At 36.7% G+C, this 26,832-nt stretch overlaps 1 protein-coding gene across 1 annotated transcript in view; it reads right to left on the bottom strand.

Annotated features, from left to right (window-relative positions):
* The window catches only part of SLC25A12 (solute carrier family 25 member 12), a 45,283-nt gene that overhangs the window by 7,380 nt on the left and 11,071 nt on the right, over positions 1 to 26,832 (bottom strand). Inside the window, exons 5-13 of the mRNA XM_036386380.2 lie at positions 19,660 to 19,799; positions 17,083 to 17,229; positions 15,836 to 15,974; positions 14,542 to 14,635; positions 13,893 to 13,977; positions 10,527 to 10,611; positions 9,900 to 10,058; positions 6,682 to 6,734; positions 6,406 to 6,486 (exon numbers count right to left, since the gene is read on the bottom strand). Of these exons, the coding sequence (XP_036242273.1) occupies positions 6,406 to 6,486; positions 6,682 to 6,734; positions 9,900 to 10,058; positions 10,527 to 10,611; positions 13,893 to 13,977; positions 14,542 to 14,635; positions 15,836 to 15,974; positions 17,083 to 17,229; positions 19,660 to 19,799 (983 nt within the window). The remainder of the gene's footprint in view (positions 1 to 6,405; positions 6,487 to 6,681; positions 6,735 to 9,899; positions 10,059 to 10,526; positions 10,612 to 13,892; positions 13,978 to 14,541; positions 14,636 to 15,835; positions 15,975 to 17,082; positions 17,230 to 19,659; positions 19,800 to 26,832) is intronic.

Here is a 26,832-nt window from a genome sequence, read left to right as displayed (position 1 = left end):
AGTTCATACACACCTATGCATGCAAGATGATATGGCTGTCTTGCTAAGCAAAGTTCCAATCTAAATAAAATTGATAAAATTTGCATCTGGCAAATTCTGATAACCATTTTTTTTTTGTTTGTATTGCATTAAGCATAAAATAAATTTCAAATGTTTACCATTTCCCTGTATCTTTTAAAAATAATTTTGGTGGATAAAATGTTAAGCAGTGTGTTCTCGCTACATAATACAATGGACCACACAAAACATTCAAGTAACTTTAGATTGCAACACTAAGCTAGAAATTCACTCCTTCTAGACAAATACCAGCTACCCACCTATTAAATATGTATTATTTGTTTACATGTATAAGTGAAATTCCATTTTTTGTTTTTAATGTTAAAAATTAGCACACCCTGCAGAGCAGCCAAAGTAACTCTTCTTATTTGCCCAACACTCACCACAGAAACACAAATAGGCCAATTTGTAAACATTTCTATTTTCTAACCTGAATTCAATCTTCCTGTAATTAACATTTTCTTCTCCTAGGTGCACAGATGCCTACCTTTCTGTTAAAATCAGCCATAGCCCTCTTTTGATACAGAAAGCAAAATACACTGAACACAGCACATTTTAATAATTTAGTAGCAACACTAATTAGAAATCCAATGTTACAAATTCTATATAGTAAAAATGGAATTATGTACTCCATCAGTATTAGAAGATGATTTGGTGGTCAGGTTATTAAGCAAAATAAAATACAAGGAAAACCCTACACTTATATTATCAGTAGAAACCCCATTAAAAAGCTCTTTAACTACATCAACACTTTGAACATTGAGTATTTACAGTGCTGACAGACTTCCCAACAGGCAGCTTTCTCCAAAAGAGCTGTAACTACCTAGATACCCACTTAAATAATCCCTATTAGCAGTATGTCCTCGTACCCAAGCCTTGACTTTGGCTGTTTTACTTGGAGCTTGGCAAACTTTTCTGCCCAGCAGTGATTTGATTCACACAAAGAGGAGCACTGCATTCAGTGGAGTGGCACATATGAGTTAGGTCCCTCAACACATCACAAGCACAGGCAGGACAAGCTTTGACTTTAATACAGAACATGTAACACAAGAAAACTCCCTTTTTCACCGTGTGTTTTTTAAAGAATGAATGCAAGGGTGGTTTTTTAGTTTGTCTGTGTTTTCTATTTAAGTAAAAGGTGTGACAAAGGATGTGTGAGGCAGAGGAGAGTGCTGCCTTGAGGAGGTGAAGAGCACTCAGCAGAAAAGGATGCAGAGGAGAATGACACAAAGGATCTCCAAATAAAAATGAACTGGAAGCATGTAGGTTTGCAGTACAAACCTCCACGCTCCTGTGCAAATCATTAGCAATCAGCATCATTCTTTTTCAAAGTCTCTTACTTCAGCTGTCAGCTCTGTATGTTAAATACATGTGCAAGTGTATATGCACACAGAGGTATACATTGCACTCCCTGAATTGCTTTTGGAGATGGTGCAGTAAATCTAGATTGCTCTCTCATAAATCCTTGCTTCACACATAAATTGCAACAGACACTTTAAAAAAGGTTGACAAATTTGTTTCTGAATGGAGGTTATTCATACACATCAAAAATACCAGTAATAAAAGCTTCTACTTAACCTTAATGTCATGTAAAATAACTCTACAAGGAGCAAATAAAGGAACTAAATCTGACAGCAAAGGTTATGAGAGAAAAGATGTAGTTTGAGATCCCACAGCAAACGCCCCATGACATGCCAAAGGCTGAAGGAAATACACAAATGACCCTGCAACATGAGACCTCTTGCCCTTTCCAATTCCACCCGAGAGGCATATGCTCCAAAGGGGAGAGGCCTACTTCAAGCCCTTCCTTCCTTCCTTTTAGAAACCACCACATCCTGGACCACAACTATGTCCCAAAGAAGCAGCTAATATAAGATGTTACTTGAAACAGTCTTGTTTAAAAACATCAAAAGAACTTGCATTTCTTTCTCTAGGCAAAGCTGACATGGTTCATGAACCTAGAGTGAGCTTAATGTCTCTTTCATTAAACAATCATTTTCTCCCCGGTTTTAAATGTCCACAATAGAAGTCAAGATAAAGTAGTAAAGTTTAATTCTGCTTCTAACTTATTTTTTTAAAGTATAACAAAAGAAATAACGTATCTTCAGGGTTTTGAAGGAAAAGTAGTCTGTAAGTCTGTATTTTTGTTCTTGTTAAACAAAACCATTAACATTTAACATTATTTTTTTCAAACAAAATATTTGACACATTCCTATTTGCCTGATACACCTATATGCATTTTTGTGTGTATGTACATATACATACTATATGCATATATATGCATAATATATATGCATATATATATATATATATATATATATATATGCATAAATATAAATATGTAGGAAAATTATTTCTTACAAGTATACCAAAAATATTTGGACTGAATCTTAGATTCAATGTTTATCAAAACTTCAAAATCAGTGGTAAATTTGAATCTCTCTGTGTACGTATGTGCAAACACAAACACACGTCCCAAACTCTAATTATCAACGGATGCATTGCCTACACCTCCAAAGGTTCTCAAGACCCTTTCTGCCTGGCACCCCAAATAATCCTTCTTCCTACAACATAAAGCAAAAACATCTCTCTAATAAAACACAATTCATCCATTCAAAACGTTAAGCACCATGCACAGCATGGGAAGAATCTATTTATTCCCACATAACTCATAGGAATTACAGCCTAAACTCACAGTATCTCTGTCTAGTGTAACAGTAACCAGGAATCATTTGCACAGCACTAGGTGTCTGCTTCAGCACTGCTTCCCAAGTGAGGAAAAGCAGCTCCCTAGAGCACCTTGCCCTTCACCATGTACTCACATGGGCCATGCATGTCAGCTCCTCTGGGAAGCACTGTCCATATCAGGCATGGGCTCTCTGCCTCCCAGGCCTCTGTTGGGATAGAGAAAAGCATTGCCAAAGCCTCACTCAGTCTCCCTGCAACTCAAAGCTAATGGGAGCTGAAAACTTCAGGAATGCAGGTTAATCACTGAATTACAACAGAATGTAATTCAATTAATTACAGTAATAGTAGGGAAAGAAATTGTTTGCCCTGAACATGTGTAAATATGGATAGTGCTGTTAATGATTAACAAACCAGCATACTTCAGGCAGGTAGGAAGATGGGATATCAGTTTCATCCATCAGGGACAAGAGCCCTTTCATTGACAGGTACGACCTGACTGCTGTAACTGAGCTGCCCGACGTAGCTGCTCTGCAGTTTTCAAATACAGCTACAGCTTGAGAGCAGCTGGGAATATTTGGGCTCTGACAGAGCAGACCCTGCACTTCCCAGTGACATTTACATTGCCCAGCAGCAGCAGGAAGGTTTAGAGGAGCACAGGGCACGGGCTGCCTGCGGGAGGTCCCTGCCCTGCAGGGAGGAAGGAAAGACAACAGACAGGCAGCTGACCACACGAACAGGCACTGCCTGGGAGGAAGTCTTTGGTAGCTGCTGTGAGAATGACAATGTTTCGCCTTACTGCCAGCACTGCTTTACTCCACAAGCTGACAGAAGCTGAGAATGATTGGAGCCTGAGCAGTAAGATTTTGGCCAAAGTGATTCAGTCTCTCAGCATCAGCATTTCTGGAGGAGGGCCATCCCTTTGCTGGACAGTACAGCACTGCTTCCAGATACTGCAGAGCTGAGGACACTGGCCAGCCTACACAGGGTCTCTGAACCACTACTGTCTTAATATCAAAGGTTTCACCTGTCCTTGTGTGTGGGTCTTAGAAGACTGTAATGCCTTACATAAGCTTTGATACAGCACTGCCATCCAGAGAGGAGAATTTGCCATGTCTGCTGGAACCTTTCCCAAGCTGCCTCCACTTCCTCACAAGAACTCTTTTGATTGCTGTTTGAGGACTGTGGCACGCACAATGTGCTTTTGTATATCTTGCAAGAGGGAAGGCTTTTAAAAGTATGAAAGGTGTCTGCTGTAAGCTCTGTAAAATAGCTGAAAATATGCCTTGCTCATCTTGCTCATCCACCAGCAATTCCGTACTAGACATGATCCAAAATTATTCCTGTTAATGAGGAGATAGTTCAACATTATTCCTGTTAATGATGAGATAGTTCAACACTAAACACAGTGAGGGTCAGAGACACTAGTAAGTCCATCTCTGAGAACTACATGTGGGAATAATGCTATTTCTTCTGATATTATGACAAGGTAAAAAAGTATGGTTTTATTTTAGCCTATATTTATTGTATACTATTAGCAAAATACTTAAGTGTTTTAAGTAACAAACAGTAACAAAAAGCCACAAAACCCCAAGCTATCCAAATTTAAATGCTGAAAATAATTTTGGCATATATAAAATCCAAACATTCCCACATTAACCTATCATTTTGTACTAACAGAGAGAGAAGGAAGAGAATAAAGGAAAAATGAAAGGTAGCATCACCCAAACACAAAGCCTTTTGTGCCCCTACTTGTGGCCCTTCCTTGGATGGAATTGTTGGTTGCATCCCATAATATTTTCTAGAAAAAAAGAACACAGTAACAACAGAAGTGTGACAACCAACATTACTTCCAAGCAAGTCAACACAGAAAAGAGCTGTCAAAATGAGAATGAAAAGGTCTCAGGATGAAAAGAGACTAATGTCTAATTGCCCTGGCTTAGCCAACTGATACTTTCAGACTCTTAACCTTACAGGCTTCCTAACAAAGCTTCTGCTTTTCCAGGAAGAAGTGGAATTGCTAAAATTGAACTAAGCAGCAGCAGAGACAAAAAATTCTTCAGCTGGTAAGACATCAGATGATCCAGAGGAAGCTCAAAGAAACACCCCTCAGGTTGCTAAACTGTGACCAACAGTTCTATAATTTTGTTTAAAATTCTCCCAGATTGAGTGAGATTAATATTATCTTGAAAAAGGAGACGAAAATACCAGCTCATACGGTCAGCTAGAAGGTGTTGTGTATGGACAGACTAGAAATCTGGTCATCTTCAAAAAAACACCTAAATCTCTGAAAGCTTACCTGAAACTCAATTTCTCCCCAATTTTTGCATGTTCACTACAGTAAGACAATGAAATTATTTTGAAACAGGAGTACCTAGCAAGTGAAAAAGGCTCTAATATAGATTGAATGTAGTATTATATACTTCAGTACAAAATAATAAAATTATCAGATGTTTGACTTTAATTATGAATTTAAGCACAACCCAACCACAAATGAATTCTACTCTCTATACAGATGACCTGTATTTGCTTTGTGTTACTGAGCTTTCCAGAAAAAGGTTACTCTTCTGCTAGCTACGCATTAGAGCTGCTTTCTCACATTTCTCAGAAAATAAACTTTGTACACTGACAGGTGAAGACTCAAGCATGTACCAGGCTGCCAAATTCAATCAGGCAGAACTATAAGCAGCCTCCCTTCAGGGCTGTTTCTTTGAATTAAAAGTTTGCAGAGGTCAACAACCTTTCTGCCCCAGGTTTTGTTGTAAGCCAAGGAGGTTTTATACCAGCCTGTCAGCCTACTCAACTGGAAGTCATTAGTGCTCTCTGCTACAAAAGAAACCCAACTCAAGCCCTAAACATATTATAGGGTTAACAACTGTTGGGGAATCCCACAAATGAAATTAGCCAACGTGCAAAACCAAAAGAAATCCAGCATCAATATCAACTCAAACCACTTACAGATTGCTAAAACATCCACTGAATTACAGCCCTCAATTTCAACAAAAACATGGTTTGTTTTTTAACTGTATTTGGATGAGGGATGTAATTAGCATCTGGAGTAACATAGCTGCATTTTATACAAAGTTATTTAAACAGACAATTCACTTGTTTCATGTTACATGAAAGGTAAGGCTATATTGTTCATTTTTTCCATCTTTTCACAACAGTAAAAATTTCACATACAGCAAGTTGAAGAGTGTATTTCTTTTCCTTCTTAAAATCTTCAGCAAGAATTAGATTTCCTTAAACCATTCTAGACATCTCCATCCCTCCACTGAAGGAAATTTAATCATGCCTATAATTCATTCTCAAGGAGCACCTGTATCTTCCCAAACTAATGATGAATGGCAACCCAGCAGAACATATGGAAAGAGAGAACAGGACACCCTCTTCTTCAGACTTTGTGCATAAAACCACTGCTGAAACTGAAAGTTATAAACTGGGCCAAAACAAGTTGCTTAAGCACAACTTTCTAAGAGAACTTAATTCAGAAGTATGCTAAGCTTTCCAAACAGAAACAGTACTTTTTTTAGTTCTTTTGACTGGGAGAAAAAAAGAGCACTCCTGCTCAAATTGACAAAGCACACCCATTAACTGTCATTCCAACTATTCTGGACACAACTGAGAATCAATTTTTCCTAGGAATACAGGACAGATACTTACACAGCCTCCAGCAAGGATCTCTGCAGGCAACGGAATGGAACCATCTTTCTTGGTAAATTTGTCTCTGACAAAGTCATTAACCTAATAAAGATACAATATATTACACACTATTTTAAGTTATTCTTCTTCCTTATTAATATATATCAAGTAAATCTGTAGCCATATATGTTAGAATGCTTGTAACTGGTCATCTCTCACACATTTTAGGAAATAAATCCTGTGCATGTTAACAAACAAAAGGATGCCAGGGAGGAAAGAAAAAAAAAAGATACGTACAGTTAGCTTAATAGCCTTTTCTGGAGCAACACCTATCAGCTGTGGTAACAAGCCTATAGAAACAAAGACATCATAAGGCAACATTATCTTCCTAATAGAGAAAATAGTATTTTATCAGTGCTGTACAGAAATGCCTTTCTGCACAGGGACTATCCTTTGAGGTGGATGGCATTTAAGTATGGGATGCTGCTAGAGCACTGCATATCATACCAGTATAATTGTATATTACAATTTCTGTTGAAAATTATAATGAAATGTGTGACCAGATCTGCCTTCCTCAACTAAGTCAAGCCTGATGCTATTGCTGTACAGAAGGAAAAAAGTTTAAGGACCAAACATAAACCTTGGATATGTCTACTACAGAAAAGTTTGTTTGACGTTTTTAGCCCCTTAGCATAATTTTCCCATAAAGTTTCCAATCACTTTTTAAAATGGGATAGTAATTGTGAGATAGACACATGACTATGATAAATTATGAACTCACTTCTACTTGACTCACTAACCTGGGTTTTCTGAAGACTTGAGTCAACTACGGGTAAGAAGATTTTCTCTTGTTCAGTTCAACATGGAAGGATGAACTTCTTTAAACCCTATAACTAATGAGCATTTTTTAATCTTACTGAGAGGAGGGATTAGTGGACAGAAACTGATTTTGGCAAGGCTCCTGGAAAATAGCTACTATGAAAGTGAACTGTCATTTGAAAAACGCACATGCACTTTTCTAGGAACTAATAGGTTTAAGAAAAAAATCAGTAGATGGCAGTCTTAACTTCCAAACATAACACATCATAACAGCATCTGTTATTTTTAAACCCATCTTCTCCGCGGTCGTTTTGGCATAGGTATAGATCATAAAACTTAAAAGAAAGTTATTTTTATTGGATATGGTCACTTCCTAATGTTATTCCATAGTTATGGAATATCATTTTGTCAAAAGTGTTTGCCAATTAACCAACAAAAAAACCCCACAGCAACAAAACTGCACCAATGCCACTTTCCACTATTTGTTAAGTACAGAGAAATCATAGCTAAAAAGTCAAAATTCCCAGAAGTTCTCATTCTGCAGAATTTTTTTACTACTTCGTTAAAAGGAAGTTCAGAACAAAGGTGCCTTAATAGAAAATGCAGCAGTTAATACACACAGTGTAGTGTGTTCTTCCAACACAGTACTTTCTGTGCCATTTACAGACTTACTATGCTGAGGAAAGGTAGCTATTAAACACAAAGAAAGGTTGACAGTAACAAAAAGAAATGGTGCCCTCCCAGCCTGAATTTCCAATCTACCATGAAAAGACAATCCAGTTCTGCAATGCCTATACTTAAAAAAGCCAAAACCACCAGACAAAACACTGCAAGGCAATCCCCCCACTTCCTTTTCTTATGTAGTTGAACTCACTGGGCACACACATTTGGTGCGCCAGAGACCCTGGGACACAGCATGGGCTAGGGACCTGAGAAGAAACTTTATTAATTCTGAAGCTGGATGCCAAGACTCATAAGTGTCTTTATTTTCTTGACCAAAAATCTAAGTTTTTATTTAGAATGATAACATTTCCAGTTTGTGTTCAGTTCTGTTTTTTGAAATAGAGGAAACAACTACATTGTACCATTATATTATGGTATAGATGTATTGTGGTATTACAATGCAATTAGGATAATCCAGATCAGGAATACAAGAACCCAGTAACAGATCCACAGTAAACTCTGTAAGTGTTTCTGCTGTCTAGTTTAACATACTTCCAACAGACCACCTAAATCTCTGAGTCCAAATCTTAGCATCACGCTGACCATTAACTGTAACAGTGTCAAAACAACTACATTAACTTCTTATCCTAAACAATCTTAAAAACAAATATTAAACAGGCTATTAAAAACTTTAGCAAACTGACATTCTTTCAAAGAATACTTTTTTTCAAGTGTAAAACACTGCTTTTAACTCATCAATGGAATCATCCTTGATTCCAAAGTGCTTGAATAAGGTCAGACACAAAAATAAAATAACAAGTTATTTTAAATGCTGCTGTGCAAAAATAGAGTGGGGGTGGGGCAAGAGAAAGAAAACAGTACTGTAGAATCAGTCTCATAGATGTAACTCAAGTATTTCCTTTTAGGAAAGATTTAACATCAAAAAAAGAAAACAATTTACCAGTAAGACATAATTTACACAGACTACAGCTATTTCATTAACTTTGCACCAACATATTCCTTCCCTTAGTTACTTACTTGCAGAGCAAAATCCTGAAAGACCACAAAACACTCTTTAGCCATTTTAGCTCTTTCACATGTAAAAACTTCTTAGATACTGTCCATAAAGGACACTGCCCAGTGTCTTTACTGCCAGAACACATCACAAAGCAGAACAAAATGCTGTAGCCATCACATGAGTTTGCTGCAGCTAAAGAAGCAGGTGTGCCAATTAATAAATACGTTGCTGATCCCCATGAAAACTGTGAACTTCATAAAGTTATGGAAAATTAGAATTAAAAGTAGTTAATTCAACTAAGTATCTATTCAGAAGGCTGGCAAGCATGTACCCTGTGTGTAAGTCACTTTACCAAAGTGATTAAAACTCAGCCTAATTGATAAAAAGCTGAATTCTTAACCTGTATCTTAGAGTTTTATTCTTTTTCAAAATGACAATTTTCTGAGTTTCACTGATGATATTTTGAAGTAAAACAGGGCAACATAATTCAACAGCAGAATGCAACTTCTGTTCACAAGATAAAATTATAGAACAAGTCCGACTGCCTCCAAAAGTATGAGGCACAAGGTCTTGCATCCACTTTACAGATACATTTCCAGGTTACTGTCTTTTGCCTCTTAAAAAAAATATTTGTTGCAAAACCAATCTTTATTCCTCCGATGATAATTTGCTCCTGATGTCTGACCACAGCCAAAAGTTGCAATCCTCAGTTTGTGAGATTACAATTATATCCTCAACACTTACACCCCAAAAATTAGGTCTTCAAGTTACTTAAGCAGCAAGGAGCAAATCACTAACAACAAGAAGAAAAAACCCAGTCTTCCCCAGCAATTGTTTATGATGAAGGGTGTGCAATGGAAGAAAAATACTGAGCTCAGAAATGAACGCAAAATTAGACATGATATCAAGTATTCTGATTGTCCCTTAGGAAACCAGCTGTTGAGGTATTAAAATAAAAAAAGGGTGACAGAAAATTACTGACTTTATATATTTTTTTTAATTTTAATTCACTTACCTCTGTAAAGACCAAAAAAGCCTTCAAAACGCAAAACCTTTTTAAAGCAGTCAAAGCTGTTTTTATACATCAACTCTCCTACGACTGAACCTGTGGAGCGCTGATTCTGCATACGAGTTTTCACCAGGTCTATGGGATACACTGCAGTAGCACCAACAGCTGCAAGAAAGCATCCAGAGTATTATTTCTGCAACATCATTGCTGGTGTAGTATGTAATTATTGTGATGATTTTCTACAGCATTTATTTAAGCACAAAGAATATATAAGCTGGTAAGACCTCTGGTATGTTGGAGGTAAGAAAGAACAATAATGAAGGTCGAGGAAAAGAGTCTCAAGGAGAATGAATGACACTGTTACATAAAACAAGGTGTGCAGAATGAAGAACACCTATCTGAAATACCACTAAGGAAACTTGTTACTAGCATAGTTTCAAAGGACTGTGGAGGGGTTCTAGAATCCAAGTGAAAAGGAAAGAAAGGGAGTAACACAACCAAAATGGTTCCAACATCCAATTTTACACATGTATAACCAAGACATCCACCTTACATGAGATCAAGTAGTCTGGCAAAACAGTTTTAAAGTACCCCAAGCTTGGAAAAAAAAAAAGAAAGCACAATATTACTCACCTCCAGCAATTGAGCCTAAAGTGAACCTGTAAGCTGACTCAGCTATCTGGAGCCAAATAGGTCTGCCTAATTCTCCAAAAGATTGCTGTGTGAGGGAAAAAGAAATTTTAAAAAAGCTTTAAAATCTGCACAGGAAAACAAAGACATCTGTGAATTATTTTTACAATGGTACAGAAAGAATCTGATAAAAATTAGTAGCTTTATGTTCAGGAGGAAAAAGAAAAAGCAATTACTAGATAATGTCTATTGTGCCTAATGGATGAAGCACATTTTCCAAATACTTCTTCTAAAAAATATTCCTTACATATTCCTAGTTGTGCCAAACCAGTATTCCAGTATGACCAGAACAATGATGCTCAAGAAAAAGGAGACAGAAACAACTCTAAACAACTTTGCTATTTTCTGTTCTGTTGCCTTTGAATTTGTAAGGCATGGAACCCCCTTTTGACTCAACTAAATTCAGTATTTCAAAAGGAATTCACAGAATATCTCACAGACAGGATCTATCAGCACAGGACATAGTTTAAGATTACATTCCATTAACGCATAGCACAAGTATGAGATTTCATGTTCAAAACAGAAGACTTTTCCATGCAGTTGCTAATTTACAGAGCAATGCTGACCTCAATCCTTTCAATTACATACACTATTATAAATGTGTTAAGTATTCTAAATAATACAGTCTGCACAGAAAATATCTGCAGAGACTCATAATTATGTTATTAAATGGCTATTAGAAACAAGGTAAACTGAACTGATTAACAAGACATGTTCACAAACTTGCACGATAAAATATGTAAGATGGGCCAAGGTTTCATCCAAACACAAATAAGACAATTAGAGAGAAACTGATATTATACAGTATAACTTGTCTGGGCTAAGTGGCCAAGATATTAACTGTTAAATTCCATAGCAAAGCAGATACTAAAGTCCACTTTCCAAACACAAATCTGTTTTTCCTAAAAGCACCCTGTACTGTTAGCAGATGTGCTTCTGCCAGGACAGCTGGAATGTCCAGAACTCAGATGGATATTAGGAATTTCACAAAGATTACCACACACACACTTCTCAGCTCCCTGTCCATGGCTACCCAGCCAAGGTAGCTCAGCTCACTGGAGCACCACAGAATGTCAGCACCTGCCTCAGCACAGACTGCCCAGGGCTGGTGTTACACTGATGTGCAAAACCCTGCCCACACTGCAAAGGTGTTACACGGTATACACACAACACAGGACAGCAGCCCATGAGGTCAGGATGAGATCACTACCTGTAAAAAACCATGGATTATACTTGATACCCTTTTTCCACAGAATAAAAAGGTACAGCTAAAACCACTTCCCTTCACAAGGCACTCTCCTCCCCCACAATATAGCTTAACAGAGAAGAACAGAGAAATTCTAGGTAGCACTAAAATTACACACTGCACATGCAGACCAGCATAAAAAAAGCATAAATCAAATGTACCGCCTTTACAAGCAATAGAAGCAATAAATCCAAAGAATATCCTCATTATTGTAAAACCACTATGCTTTCCTATTTAAAAAAAAACAAACCCCAAAGGATAAAAAAACCAAAATAACCACGAAAATAAATTATAAAATTCAGATACATTTCTTTTGATTCATGTAAATAAAAGACACATGCAACCTACCCCACAAAAGCCTTAGAAGCAGAACTATTTCTTCATTCCACTGAAATTTTCTCCTAGCTTAGCACACCTGCTGCCTTTCAGCTGGTTTAAGATTATTCTTTTTGCGCGAAGCTTCACACGGTTCTCATCAAAATCCAATCATTCCATTTAGACATTAATCTTAGTGAATGCATCACTGAATGTTAAAAATCAAATACTTTCTGAAGGAAATGTCACTTTTATATTATTAAATAAGTGTTCACAAAGTTTTCAGTTTACTTGTGTGTTCAGATGGATATGTAAATGAATGTAATTAATGCTATAGCTTTCAAATCATGAATATTTATAAAGAGAAAATTACTGTAGCTGTCATCCCCATAGGATATTCAGCTGCTAAGCTTTAAAAAAATCTTACACAATGAAAAAAATTGACAATAAAGTAAACATGGTTGAAAGCAGGCTAATTTTCATTTCTACCAAATCTATACAGAGTGATTTTATGTAAAAATTTAGATTTTTCTTTACAAAGGGATTTTTAAATCATATAAAACTGATTACAGAATTGGTTGCATTTCCCAGGGACAGCTGGACCACACTGAGATGATATTTGCTCTTCATGAACTGATATCTTTCATTTTGTCAATACACTTAATTTACTGTTCACTTAAGATAAGGTCTAATAAAAGACTGTTCCTCATAAACTAAATAAAATGAAATTATTTTGCTTTCTGGTGTCTGGTTTTAACACACAATGTAGAATAAGATGAAAATATAATGTACTACTTCAAGAGTGTGAAAAGAGTATATTCTGTTCTAGTGATGAGGAATCTCATCAGTGAGCTCATTTTGAAAGGGTGCCAAGCTACAAAGGTAGTTCTGGGAAGTGAAGTAAGTCAGTATTTTGTACACTCAAAGAGGTGAGTATGAAGAACACATTTATAAGCTTTACGTTTAATATTCATATTTTTTACTACCTGTATTGAGATTGTGTGGCACAGCTGGGGGTGGGGGATACAAGGATGGCTTTGTGAGAAGCTGCCAGAAGCTTCCCTCATGTCTGACAGAGCCAACAGCACCAGTGGCCAAGGCCAAGTCCATCAGTGGCAGTGGCAGCACCTCTGGGATAATGTGTTTAAGAAGGGGGAACAAACCCTGTGCAATGGCAGCTGGTAAGAGGAGAGAGAACACATGAGAGAAACAATTCTGCTGGTACAAAGGTCAGTGAATGAGCAGGAGGAGGTGCTCTTGGCACTGCAGTAGAGGTTCCCCTGCAGAGCCTCTAGGACCCCACACAGGAACAGGGGGATGCATCCCAAGGAGGCTGCAACTGCATGGAGGGCCCATGGGAATGTAAAATTCCTGAAAGACTGCACCACGTGGGAGGGACACACACTGCAGCAGTTTGTAAACAACTGGGCTCCACAGGAAGCACTCACACTGGAGAAGTTCATGGAGGGCTGTGCCCTGTGAAAAGGCTTCTCAGGAGTGAACAAATGTATTCATGGTAAGGAATCCAAGTATCCATACATGCTCATATCTAAACAGGCCATGCTGACATCTCATACCTTGTCTAGTCACATACAGTATCTAACAGCCTGCCCCATTTCTATCCTTACAGCAATACACACAGCATGCTCCACTTGGCAGGAATCTGTTTAAAGTGCATTATTCTTATTTTTCATTTGCAAGTATATGCTAACATTCACTCAATTTCAATTTTTTTTTCTTCTACCCACCTGCCTCTGGAGCTCCGCCAGGTTATAAGGCAATGCACCTTCAGCCAGTGGTGCTATTCTCTCAATATCTGCCAAAGTTAAGCGCCTTTACACAAGGCAGAGAAAAGCAAATTATGGTTAGATAAAGCATCAAACTTATTAAGTACAGTATTCCTGGCCACACCCCACAAACTACATCTGAGTTTAAAAAAAGACACTTGTCATATCTGAATGCAGACCTAAGAAGTCTGCTACGCTGCATTAAAGAATGCTTGGAGATGAAGGGAACATGGATTATTCAGAAGCAACTGAAGTTCTTCAGTACTAGTAATAAGGAATATAATACACAAAAGGTACCATTTCTAGCTATTTCTGTGTAAGATTTTGCATGCATTAAAGATCCATGCAAAACATCAACCAGTGCATTTTGTAGCCTTTTGGGAATATTGTATTTTTCTACTTCATATGTATACCTATAATACAACAATTAATAATTGTGCTTGACATGCACAATTCACTTACAAAACCCATGGACACAACAAAATCAGTTTACATTGCACAAATTACGGTAACAAACACAAAACCCTTTAAAACTAGGACAAAAGTAAGAGGTCACACAGAAAACACAAAAATCATGATTGCAAAATGATAAAATTCATTATAATGTTACCCAGTAACACTGTATAAGTCTGTAAGTTGGTAGAGAATATCTATTTCCAGTGGTGTAATTTGTCCAAAGTGGATTGCAGAGTGTGTAAATTCCTCTGGATTTAAAAGGGAAAGAGAAATACAACATTTGTATTATTTGTCAAATCTCTTCTTTGAATCCTTTCAAATAACTTTAAAAAAAAATGAAGTCTATCACCAAGAAGCAAGATCCATAATGCAAAGGGAAAGGGTATCTTTAGAACATCTATCCTAAAACAGGCCTTCCCAAGACACACCATGTCTGACTCCACAACTCTGACTTATGGTAAATATTCACCAAAGATAACAAAAATCCTCAAATTAGCAAGCTTAATAAAACAACACCTACAATTTGTGATTCTTGCTTCTGAACTTCTGCAAAACAGAATATAACAGAAAAGTGGTCCATTATTCACAGCTTTAAGGGCAACTGACTCATCTACTCCCAGCCTGTCCAGAGTTCTTCCTCTCATAGCTCTGAGGGACTCCAAGCTTAGATATTCATCTGGCCAAATTACACAATATGTTTATGACATAATTGGCAAGTTGCAGTTAACAAGTCTGAGCAGAGAAAACACAGCAGCCTTTTTTTCTCTGTACAAATCCAAGCAAGATGTATTTATGCATCTGTACCAAAACACATTGCTAGGCAATTTGTTAGGACAATTTGGAGGATGAGAAGAGCCCTTTTATGTTTTTCTTTAGGGAAAAATATGCAGAGCATATGAATATGTGCTAAACGAAGAAGAAAATTTGGCATGCTTTTTATCACACAGTGCTTTGGCTGGTCCTATCCATACAGGTAGTAAAACTGGTGATAAAATCTGCCATAAAATGACTTCAAAAGCACTCTGCTTATGTCTGTGACAAGACTGAAATACAGCAACCTTTCACATGCACAGGGATTTGTTAAATACTAACTGGCATCATCTACATATAAAACCACTCAGATTTTCAAACTTAACCCACTCCACCACATTCCCCGGTAACTTCCTATCTCTAAGCAACAATGCATCTCTTTCAAGGAGCTGTAAAATCCTCAGTGTCATACTGACTTGCACTTACTCATTCAAACAAGAACTCCTGCCAGAATCTTCTCTTTAATGAGCTAACTGAAAATACTTACTAACCTGTGAGGATGAAAATCACCCACAGCTAAAAAAAACACTTTTCCAGTGGCCATAAACTGACTTCTGACTCACCTTAACCCATGTCCATCACCAATTACAAAATGGGCAGAATGAAAAAATTAATAAACTGTAGGAAATGTATCTTACCTTTTGTGACCTCAACATCTCTTCTTGTACCTGCTATATTACTGTATATCTTCCTAACAAGATCCATGTTATTCAAAAGGGCATTAAATGCATTGAAAAAGGAGAAGCTGACCTGATGTGATACAGTTCCACCAGCTACCTTTAAAAATTAAATGAAAACAGTTAAACACCTTAAGCACATTTACATCTTATTACAATCACAGAAACACTCATTTGAGCAAATTATGAAAGAATTAAAGATATCTTTCTATTCCTGTAATTTTAAGATATTTTTAATAGAAACATGAGGGGAGAATTATTAAACAGGATACTATTTTTGTGGTAAAGATTGAACACTAGGAAACAATTAGGAAATAATCATATAAGTAGGTTATTGTTGAAGTTATCTGATAGACATATTGAAAGTGCCACCAAGTAATCTTCTGAAAGAGACATGCATGCAAATGCAAACGCCTTTAGATAAAGGCACTAAGTCATTTCTTGCATCACATACATCAATGACCATTTACTTCAAAGTCTAAAGTTAGTAGATACTCTAAATTTTATAGAAGACAGTATGCCTTATGAGTAAGGCAAGGCAAGATTTATAGGTAAGATAGTAAGATAAAAGTTATTACTTTATCTTCTACATAAATTTCATTCTTATGCAATTTTCATACTACATACTTTCAGATTATAACTTGTATGTTATTACTTTACCTACAGATCTTGCCAAACTATCAGGGCTGTAACCATTCTACCTCTAGAATCTACATACTCATTTTCCAAACTCTGATCTGAAAAAGAAAAGAATGCAAGAGTATATAAAAGGACAAAATTTTAAGTAGTCTCCAGCTCCTGAGATGTCATATATTCAAATATAAAAACTGGATGCTTTTGTCCTAAATAACTTCCATTGGATTTGATGACTTTAAGGTCTTTTCCTATATGGTTCTAAAATTCTATGATTATTTCTGTACCAAGTACTTTGCCCTGCTGCTCTGGTGGAAAGCACAGCAGACTAACTCAAACTGCTTCCAGCAGCATTCACTTTAAACATGCAAACCAGACTGCCGACATTTTCACTACTGCAGCCAAGGAATGCTGCCATGTTTGACCCTGCCCACTCTATTATGAAGCTGATAATCTGTAGCGCCGAGGCAGTGAGTGAGAAACAGGCAGAAGACAAAGTGGGAGAGAAGCTGTGCCATCTTCAAACATCACAGCTATTAAACACTAAATTCAAGGCATTTTTTGTTAACACTTACTGAAACTAAATTTTCCTCCACAAAGGGAGTTAGCATATGGGAGCGAATGGTAACCATGATCTCATTGAAGTCCAGCCCAGTTATCAGACCACTTTTATTTTTGTCCTTCAATGCAAAGGCTTGTCTTGCATGTTCTGACTGCAGCTCCTAGAATGAATATTCAGAGACAGCAGATTAGAAGCAAATTCTGTAACCCACTGTTCACAAAATGTTCACTTATTTCATATTCTTATGCTGCAACAGGTCTGTGCATGTAGACAATAGTGTAACTACAGTTTAAACTTCAAGGCCAGCTCAACTAAAATAAGAAGTCTGCATACTGATTTAATCCACAGATTCATTCCTCTGTCAAAGAAAAGCCTCAATTCAACTTCCACTAAATGATTTAAGAAATGAACTTCAGATACCCATGTCCTGCCTGCTATCTACTCCTTAATTAAATACTTAAGTGCTAGAAAACCTTCTAATATTGATCTTGAAGACACAAAGTGAGGTGATCTCTTACATATCCAAGATGAAATATGACTGGGCTATTATATACTAACTCACTGGAAAGTACTTGAAAATAAACAGGAGGACAGTGAAAATTATATAATATGGACTTAGATTGCCCCAAACAGCTATCTCCCATAATGTCACAAATGGTCACTCATTTCAGACAATTTAAAACTCCCATACAAACTGTAAAAACCTTCATACAAAGATCACTGTGGTAACCTAACCTCAAGATAATAATGATAGTTGTAAATTCTATGTCCAGAAAAAGTTGTTTCCTTCTATTCAAGCAAACAATAAAGCCCATTCAGCTGTCATTCAGACCTCTAGAAGCCACTAAAAAAATAACCACGTTCTGACAGACAGTAAGAAGAGGGCAAACCATCTAGCTTATATCACCTTTACAGAAATTTCTCAACTCTCATAACCTCATGAACAACATTTTCTAGATCAAGGTACAACAAACCCACTCGATTCAAGTCCCAAACCCCAGAAAATGGTGTTAGACCAAAAGAGAAAAACAATCTTACATAAAAAGAAGGGATAAAAATACCCAAATTGCATTCATACTGAAATTACTGCAACCCTTTTTTTTTTTTTAATCATACAATGACAGTAAGAAGCTACTGTATCTTACAGTATCTTGGAAACACAAACATAAAACAAGAGCAGACATTTATCACTCTGCTCTTGGAAGCAGGTGCAGAGGAGGGCCATAAAAATGAGAGAGGACTGGAGCACCTCCACTATGAAAAAAGGCTCAGAGCTGGGGCTATTTGGCCTGGAGAGGAAAAGAAAACAGCAGGCTCCTGGGAGACCTTACTGCAGCATTTCAGTACTTATGGGGGGCTTATCAGAAAGATGGTGACAGACTTTTTAGTAGGGCCTGCTGTGACAGGACAAGGAGTAATGATTCCAAACTAAACAAGGGTGGTAAAGCACTGGAACAGGTTACCCAGGGAGGTTGCAGATGTTTCATCCCTAAAAACACTCAAGCTCAGATTGAACAGAGCTCTGAGCAACCTCGACTAGTTGAAGACATCCCTGCAGATTGCAAGGGGATTGGAATAGATGACCTTTAAAAGTCCCTTACAACCCAAAATATTCTGTGATCCTATGAGATATTTTTATTTTCGGCAATAATTACAGATTATGTCAAAGCACATCTATCACTCCTTACTTTTAAGACAATACACACAAAACTTTTCTTGCATCAAAGGCAGCTCCACAAGTACAAAACCTATTTTTCTTCCCATCTACTAGACAGGCAATTTTAAGTTATATCACAAGGTGGTAATTGTATGTTAATTTATGGAATTCAGTGCAATTATTAGCAACTCTGTGAACTTCCTTTCCATGAATTACAATGTAAATTTCTCCTAATTTGCTCTTTTTCCATCCTTTATAGATGACATTTTCCTTTCCTTCCTTCTAGTATAATGTTCAGTTCATAATATGCTTTAACTATAACTTTTTGGCTTAGCACAAAGTGCAGTTCAACAAGTGAAATTCTTTAAAGCCCAGTCCCTAAAGGGTAGTTCAGCAACATCACAGGAAATCAGATTTTACCTCCTGCAAGCTGGCTGCATTTAAGACCAAACTCCCAGTATGTGTGTGGTTGCATGCATGCCAGTGAGAGAAAAAAAGTGGTAAGTATTAGAATGTTTATAAAAATAAAGAAATGGTACAGAACTTAAAACCCCTATAGAGTAGTTTTAATGGTCAATAATAACTGGCTATATTCAGAATGCTAACTTTCTCTGGCAGAGTTTAGTTTTGCTATTGAATTCCTATGACAGAAAAAGCAGACCCTCCACCCAGTTTAACAACAATCAGTAAAATAGTTATTTTCATAAACAGTATGTTTTGTCCCATTCTTTTAAAGGATGGTATTCAAGTTATGAATACACACTGCTTACAAAACCAGTATGGAGAAATAACAGTTCATCATTAGCTGTCGGGATTAGTATCAGATAAGGATTATCACTACCAGCATAAACTCATAATTTATAATGGTATTAGCGTATTACTAAAAGTTAAATGAATTTCAGTTCCAGATTTGGAACAGGGTTAATAACTGACCTGGAGAAACTGAGTGAACTCTGAATAGTTAAGATGCTTCTTCCTGTTATGTCCAAAATGCAGTCGAATAAACTCACAGTCCCAGTTGAACGGGATTTGAAGATGAATAAGAGTTTGTTCAAATATTTCTTTGACATTTGCTTTGGGGAGGGAAAAACAACAGGTGAGCCTTTGGGTACAGTAAATCTACAAACATTCCAGGAGGAATACAAAAAAATTATGATTTCAGCAGCTGTTTAAGAAGTGTTTTAGCTTGTTAAAAATAATTTCTAACCAAACATTTACAGACTTGTAAAAGAACACATTTGAGACACAAATGCTACTTTTTGTATTATTGAATAAAACCATGGAGTGCATGTTTTATTTAGTTTTAATTAAGAAGCAATTTCCCTCATACATGACAAATAAAAGCGATTTTGCATTCTGATATTAAAATCAATAGTAGTTCTCTGTCTCTGCCAGGAGTCAAATTAAGCCCTTTATCAAGAGCACAAATACCTGCACTACAATCTCAGGCAATATTTGTCATACTAAGTATGGTTTGATTGAAACTTGATTATTACAATCACACTGTCTGAATATGGCTATTGAAGATAGGTATAAGAAATGACATCTAAAACATATCATTAACTCAGCAGAAAGCACGTTATTAGATGCTTTTGATAAGGCCTTAGCACAAAAATCAAATCCTATAAAACATAATTGGTAGTCTCAGTTATTAAAATGTTTTAAGATAAGTGAAGATAGAGATGTCCTCCTTTAAATGAAGTAAAGAAAAAACCTGCCATTTCAGATGGAATTCTCCACATACTGTACAACTGAAATCTCAATGCTAAACATATTATCTGAATTCAGGCAAAAACCTCATCTGAAAAACAGCATGCATTATTCATACATAGCATTGCCATGCTGCAAAACAAGCCTGCTTTTTGTGTAGATTATCAAACACATTAACTGTACAACAGGACATCTACCCATAACACATGAACACTTTTCAAAATTTCCCTCACAGTACCTGAAATGGTTTATCAGCCTAGAATCTGTTAACAGCAAAATAAAACGTGGCACAGTTAAAATTTAAAACAAAATACAAAATATTCTAGCTGATAACGCACCTTTAATACGTTTAAACAGTTCTGCAAGGCAGAATGCAGTAAGAACCTTAATTATCATTTGATAAATCTATCAAGACCTATTTACTTGAAGTAAATGTATTGCTTCCTCTATGCTAAAGGACTACTTGATTCATTCATAGTTTCAATTCTGTAGTCTATTAGTAGTTCTAGAGCAGATCTAGGAAATCCACTACATGTTTTTATCTTTTCAGTGAGAAAAGGAAAGGAAATGTCCAGAATACATGTCTCTAAAGAGGTACAAAGTCAAGACTCCTCAGCTAGATCACCTCCTTCACAGTTAGACTGAGATTACATATTCTCAGGGCAGACTATGGCTAGTGATTAACCATTCCATATAGGTCAAACACAAGAGTCAAAATGCTACAGTTTAAACCAGCTTCCACTGCCAGGTAAGCTAAAGTACTTGTTAGAGTCAACAAAAAACCTAAAAAAACCTATTCTGACTATTTCTAACTGTCTACTCATACCTACTCACCAGTACCAATGTGTAAGGTGAAGGTTAAGAAAAAGAAAGCAAGCACTAAATACATAGTGCTAAATTATTTTATTTTGCCATACTTCCTCTGAAAGTTCTGCTTGCAGTAGATTTATTCATCACAGTTGCAGATCAAGGAATCAAGGTATGCACATTTAAATTCCCCACTTACCACTAATTCACTGCAGCTTCTGGCCAAGCTAGAGTCTCCATGTACTACAAACACAAACAGGTCAGTGCAGCTCATTATGGAGCTTGAAAAATGGCAATGAACTGTGAACAGAGCAGAAGACAGGCAGGCTTCACTGGCTCTATTGGCTCAGCTACCAATGCACAAACAGGGTGTTAACTGGCTGCTACTTACGTGGATGTAAACCTGACTCACACACACTGTGCTCCCCCAATGGAAACTTAGAAAACGTGCTGAAGCAGCCAGAAAATTTAAATCTTATTTTCACTTGTTTACAATAATTGCTTCTCTTAACCTTAGAGAAAGGTAAAAAAAACCTCATTTTTTCCTTTAAAAATTTTATTTTCTTATTCATTCATGTTCACTGAGATGGATTTTTCACTTGTTTTTAGGGAGACTTAAGCCCCTGGTGTTTTCATAACTTTCAAGCATTTAACTGTATAGTACTTAAAAAAACAAGTATCTATTTCCTACACTCAATTTTTTTCTTCATAAAAACATTCACAACTACTCATCAAAATATCTGAAGACGCATCAGCATATAAAAATAATAGTTAAATTAATTAATAAATTTATATTCAATACTTGAGTGTATTGATACTTGATGAATTCCAGAAATGGCTAACTAGCTTTAATAAACAGTATCCAAACTAGCTTGCTGCCTCTCTGAAAACTGAGGTGCCTTACCCGTTTCTCTTTTCCAGACAATCTCTCACACTCAGTATACTCTGCTTGTATTACAATAGTCTGGGTTTGAAGATAGGCTCTAGTATATAATGCTTAACTACTTCCATGTTGGCTTGCTTTATGAAACACTTGGGGTACAGAGGCACAACTGTGCACTTGTTCTGAAAAACCAGGGAGCCACAGAATGGCTTAAGATGGAATGAACCCTAAAGATCTCGTTGCAGCCCCTCTGACACAAGCAGGGTCACCTTCCACTAGACCGGGTTGCTCAGAATTCCATCCAACCTGACCTTGAGCACCTCCAGGGATGGGGCACGCACAACTTCTCTGGGAAACCTGTGCCAGTGCCTCACCACCCCCACAGCAAAGTAACTGACCCAGTTAAACCCATGGAAACATTAAATACCATTTACCAAAGCCACCTGAGATTCTCAAACACCTCCTGTTAGGTGCTAAAATTTACTATGTCTACCCAAGAGCAGGGGTGCTTTCTTCACAACTTATCAACAGTACCTTTATAATCCAATTCTGCAGACTCTTCTTTTACATTAATGGAAATAGCCATCACCACAGCTAACAACTTGTGTGATGAGAGCAAACAGCCAATCACATTGCAGAAATTATACACAATGTGATCATCACCTACACTTTCACCACTCTGAATTATCAACAAATGCCCAATTTCTGATTTTTTTTTTTCACAGTAGAAGCAAAGCCCTGACAACAAAGAAAACAGGCAACATTAATGTACAGATGCTGGCTTTGCTGGTTTTTGGTTTTTTTTTATCTTCCTCAGTCAAAACCTAGTAATGCTTCTAAATTAAGATAAACTACAAGTGTTTCAAATTTCCAATGGAGCTCTTCTGCAGGGGGCAAACAGCAAATTATTTTTCAAGCCTTTCATTTTAGTAGGACATTTTACAGAACGCATTCATTGTCCCTGTCAATACATGTTGCTCATTTACTAATGTCTTCTACTCTTTGCTCACCTTTCTGTAGTGAAATTCTTTCCTACTGAGCTGATAACTTTCTTTCCAGGCTTACAGTAATGCATTTTCCTCTCAGATAGGCATACAAGTCAGCAGCCTGATGACATACTCAACTTACCATCAGCCCCAGGAACAATAAACCTACTACTCTACTGTACTAGTACATTACCTCCAAGGCGACACACATTCTCACAAGATTGCTTCAGAATTTCCCCACCCAATCATTTTAAACAAATTATAGATGCTTGGAGCAGCTATCTGCAGGCAGCACACACATGACTGGCTCAACTTCCATCAAACACTGTTACCTATCAGGCTCAGAAAAACAGTACAGAACCCCAAAGATCCTAGGCAATAATCAATTTCATATAAGGAGGAAGAATACTTTAAATTATAAACACTATGCGGTCTCGTTGGTGGCCCATTGTGGGGATGAGCTCCATACTCCCAGTAAACCTTGCAGCAGTACCTATTATTTATTTTGACTTATCAGCTCCCCAAGAAGCATAGTGGAAAGCTCATACAATTCTAGTGCCATCAACCTGTTAGCAGAGTTTGCCATTCCCTCATACCAGTGAGAAAAAGCAATCACACTTCTTAGGGACAAAAAAATATAAAAGTGTTAAGTTCTAAGCAGCAGCATAAATATGGTAAAGATTTGTTGTTTAACAGGGTTGTTTTGGTCACTACTGTCTGCTCAGTAATCTATTGTCCAATTTGTGCATATTTCATGCCTAATGTACATAATAAATTTTAACATTTCTATGTTGCTGTTGTTCATTATTTCTGCTATCAGCATATTTTCACTTTGAGGAATTAATTAAGGAGCCACAGTTCAGGGCAGAAAGACATTTTTGTAGCATCTGATGCAGGAGAAGCTTATTAAAGTAATCCAAATGTAATACAATAATTACTTTAATGTGAGAAAACTTAACTAGAAATAGTTACATTTTATTTCTACTCTTATTTTAAAAGGATTAGATTCCATTGAAAGATGAATGACAGCCATAATAAAAAGCTGTCAATACATAAAATCTTAAAATGAAATTCTCCTTTTCTGTTCCCTCTTGTTAACCATGGTTTTGAAAAAAAATTAGTAGTAGTAGCAGTAAGAGGGGTTCCCATTCTGCATTGCTCACAAGCATTCAAAACTGTAGTTTAAGCCTGAAAAAAAATCATACAACAAGAAACAAAAGGAAAAACAAAGTCCTAACTGTGATGTTTCCAACATTATCTGCATGTGTTAAGCAAAAGACACTTTGAAAACAGACAACTAACTAACTAGTAGAACTAGTAGTTAGAGGCAACTAACTAACTAGTAGAACAGGAAGCCAAAAAAATAGCAGCTCATTTATAGCACATGATGAAAACATGGATTTTTCATATCCTTACATGTGTAGTCATGTGATCATTAAGTATTTTTCTGTTTATTTAAAAATGTATTTCCAGTCTTTATGGTTGCCAGTAATATTTTTGAAAGCAAAACTTTTAAGTTTAAATCCAAATACTAGCATTTTCAACCCAAAAAGCTGCCCTTTTAGAAATGAAGGAGTGAGTACTAGAAGTGATCCCTGGTCCCTGAGAAATAATAATCATATGCAAAGCACGAACATGTATTCAACTCCTTTCTCTTGCTCATCTTCTTCCAGTGTTCTCAAACTCTATGTCCTGATTAAGGGAAACCTGAACTTTCCCAGATTAAAACTTGTCTAAGTAACAGACTGGGCAAAACTTCAGTATCCCTTGATACTCAAATTCTGAAACTATCAAATTGCTGTTTATTACTTCAGTTCACCGATACTGTACTATTTTCACATAGTTGCATTATAAGGCATCTGCTCGCCTTCCTCCCCCCAATGCCTTTGAAGAAGATGCTGTTATACTTGGCAAAATATCTGTAATTAGATTTTGAGTGCAGGATGTTTTTAAAAGGCTTAAATACAGTTCCATAAATATTTTCCAATTATCTCCAAAATAATTCTGAATACAGAAGACTCACAAACACATTTTAGCTCTATCCTTCTATCCATACCAGCTTGTGTATTTAACTGAAAAAGCATCTCTGAAACTCTCCAGTTTATCAGAGAATGGCTTTCTTTGTGGTAACTCTACAAGGAAGAACAGCTGGAAAATGCCTTGAAATTGTATATTCCAATTAAAAGTGATGCAGTCCAGACCATTGTATGGTGTGCCAGAGAGATAAACTACAAAGAATCCTTTTACTTTCAATTAGACAATGTATTTTTCAGAGAAGTTTGGCAGATAATCACAGACTTCACCTTTTAAACACAGTAAAGATTATCTGCTTCAACATCAGAAAAAAAACAAATAGCTTGAGCAGATTTAATATTCAGGTTTGTTTTAACCTGAATTCAGGTCAGAAGATCTGAACAGAATATAAATAAAAATAATATTCCTTAGTAAAATAGTATTAATTTTATGGAGTTTTTTTGAATATTTCACTCAGTTAAGTAGCACAGTCAATACATGCCATAATCAAAGGAGCAAAGCGCTTGTCAGTCTTCTATGGCTACAGACAGCAACCTGAAAAAAAAATCATTTGTCTTCATCAGCTTTAGCTGTTAGCATTTAATTATTTTATGGATAATGCAGTATTGTAAGGGCTCAGCAGCAACACAATTTGCATAAAATATTCACCTAGGAAGCATTCATGAAGATGTAGAAATTCATGCTTTTTCTCTATTTCTCCATGATTAAAAACTTGTTTAAACTACACTGTCACTTGTATCAATGGGTTACTAAAACAGTCATTTTACTGCTTTTTATTCACCAAGTTGACAGCAAGTCCAGTGCAGCTGAACCATGCAGAGAGTACTGAGCATGCTGCGCAGTTTGCTCAGGGTAAAGTAGGTTCAGTTTCATCTCCTTGCACTGGACCTAGTTTACAAATGTTGCAGAGTACCAACTACACGTTTATGGCAGTCATTCATACAGGATTTCTGGATGTCCAAAGCTCCTGGAAAAGTGTCCCAAAGCAGTAAGAAAACAGTAGATGACATTAAAGTGATAGAAGGCTTCATGTTTCAATACATGATATGGCAGACAAAGACACTGATTAACTCAGCGTAAAAGTATTTCTACAAAATAGCTTTTAAAGTCTTCTTCTAAGACAGTTCTTCTGTGACACAATTAATAATTTAATCACTGGAGAGTTGGAAGCTAAGTATTTTAAGAGACAAGTAGCAGACTGAGGCTCAAGAGGACTGTAAAATGCTGAAGTGCTTGAGAATGGTTCAAAATCATGTCAGTAAATAAATCCTACACAGAAGCGAACTCAACTAGAGCAGCTTGCTTCTGAAAACAGAGGCAGCTCTAAAATTCAACAAGCCTACTTAACTTCTCCCAGATCACTGAAAATTTGAGTAGATGAGAGTATTTTCTGAGAGCATGTTATCTCACACAAGGTCAGTTTTGAGTCTAGTAACTGGTCTAACAGACCCAAGTTGATTCTGTCCCTTGCTGCTTTGGATGCCCAGTGCAGAAAAACCTCAGTAAATCCATGTTGCTCCTGGCAAGACTTAGTGTTTGAGACAGCTTTGGCATCAATGCACTCACATCCACAGAGCATTTCATATGAGCTAGAAAATCTTGACTTGTGTTTGCTGTCACAACCAACTCGGTTCACCTGCAGACTGGGTACATATACAGTCTATAAAAGACCTGACTTGTCTGAGA

Source organism: Molothrus ater, chromosome 7 (assembly GCF_012460135.2).
Source record: "Molothrus ater isolate BHLD 08-10-18 breed brown headed cowbird chromosome 7, BPBGC_Mater_1.1, whole genome shotgun sequence".
NCBI classification, from domain to species: domain Eukaryota; kingdom Metazoa; phylum Chordata; class Aves; order Passeriformes; family Icteridae; genus Molothrus; species Molothrus ater.
The sequence above is the reverse complement of the archived record's forward strand: the minus strand, read 5'-3'. Positions and strand labels throughout refer to the sequence as shown.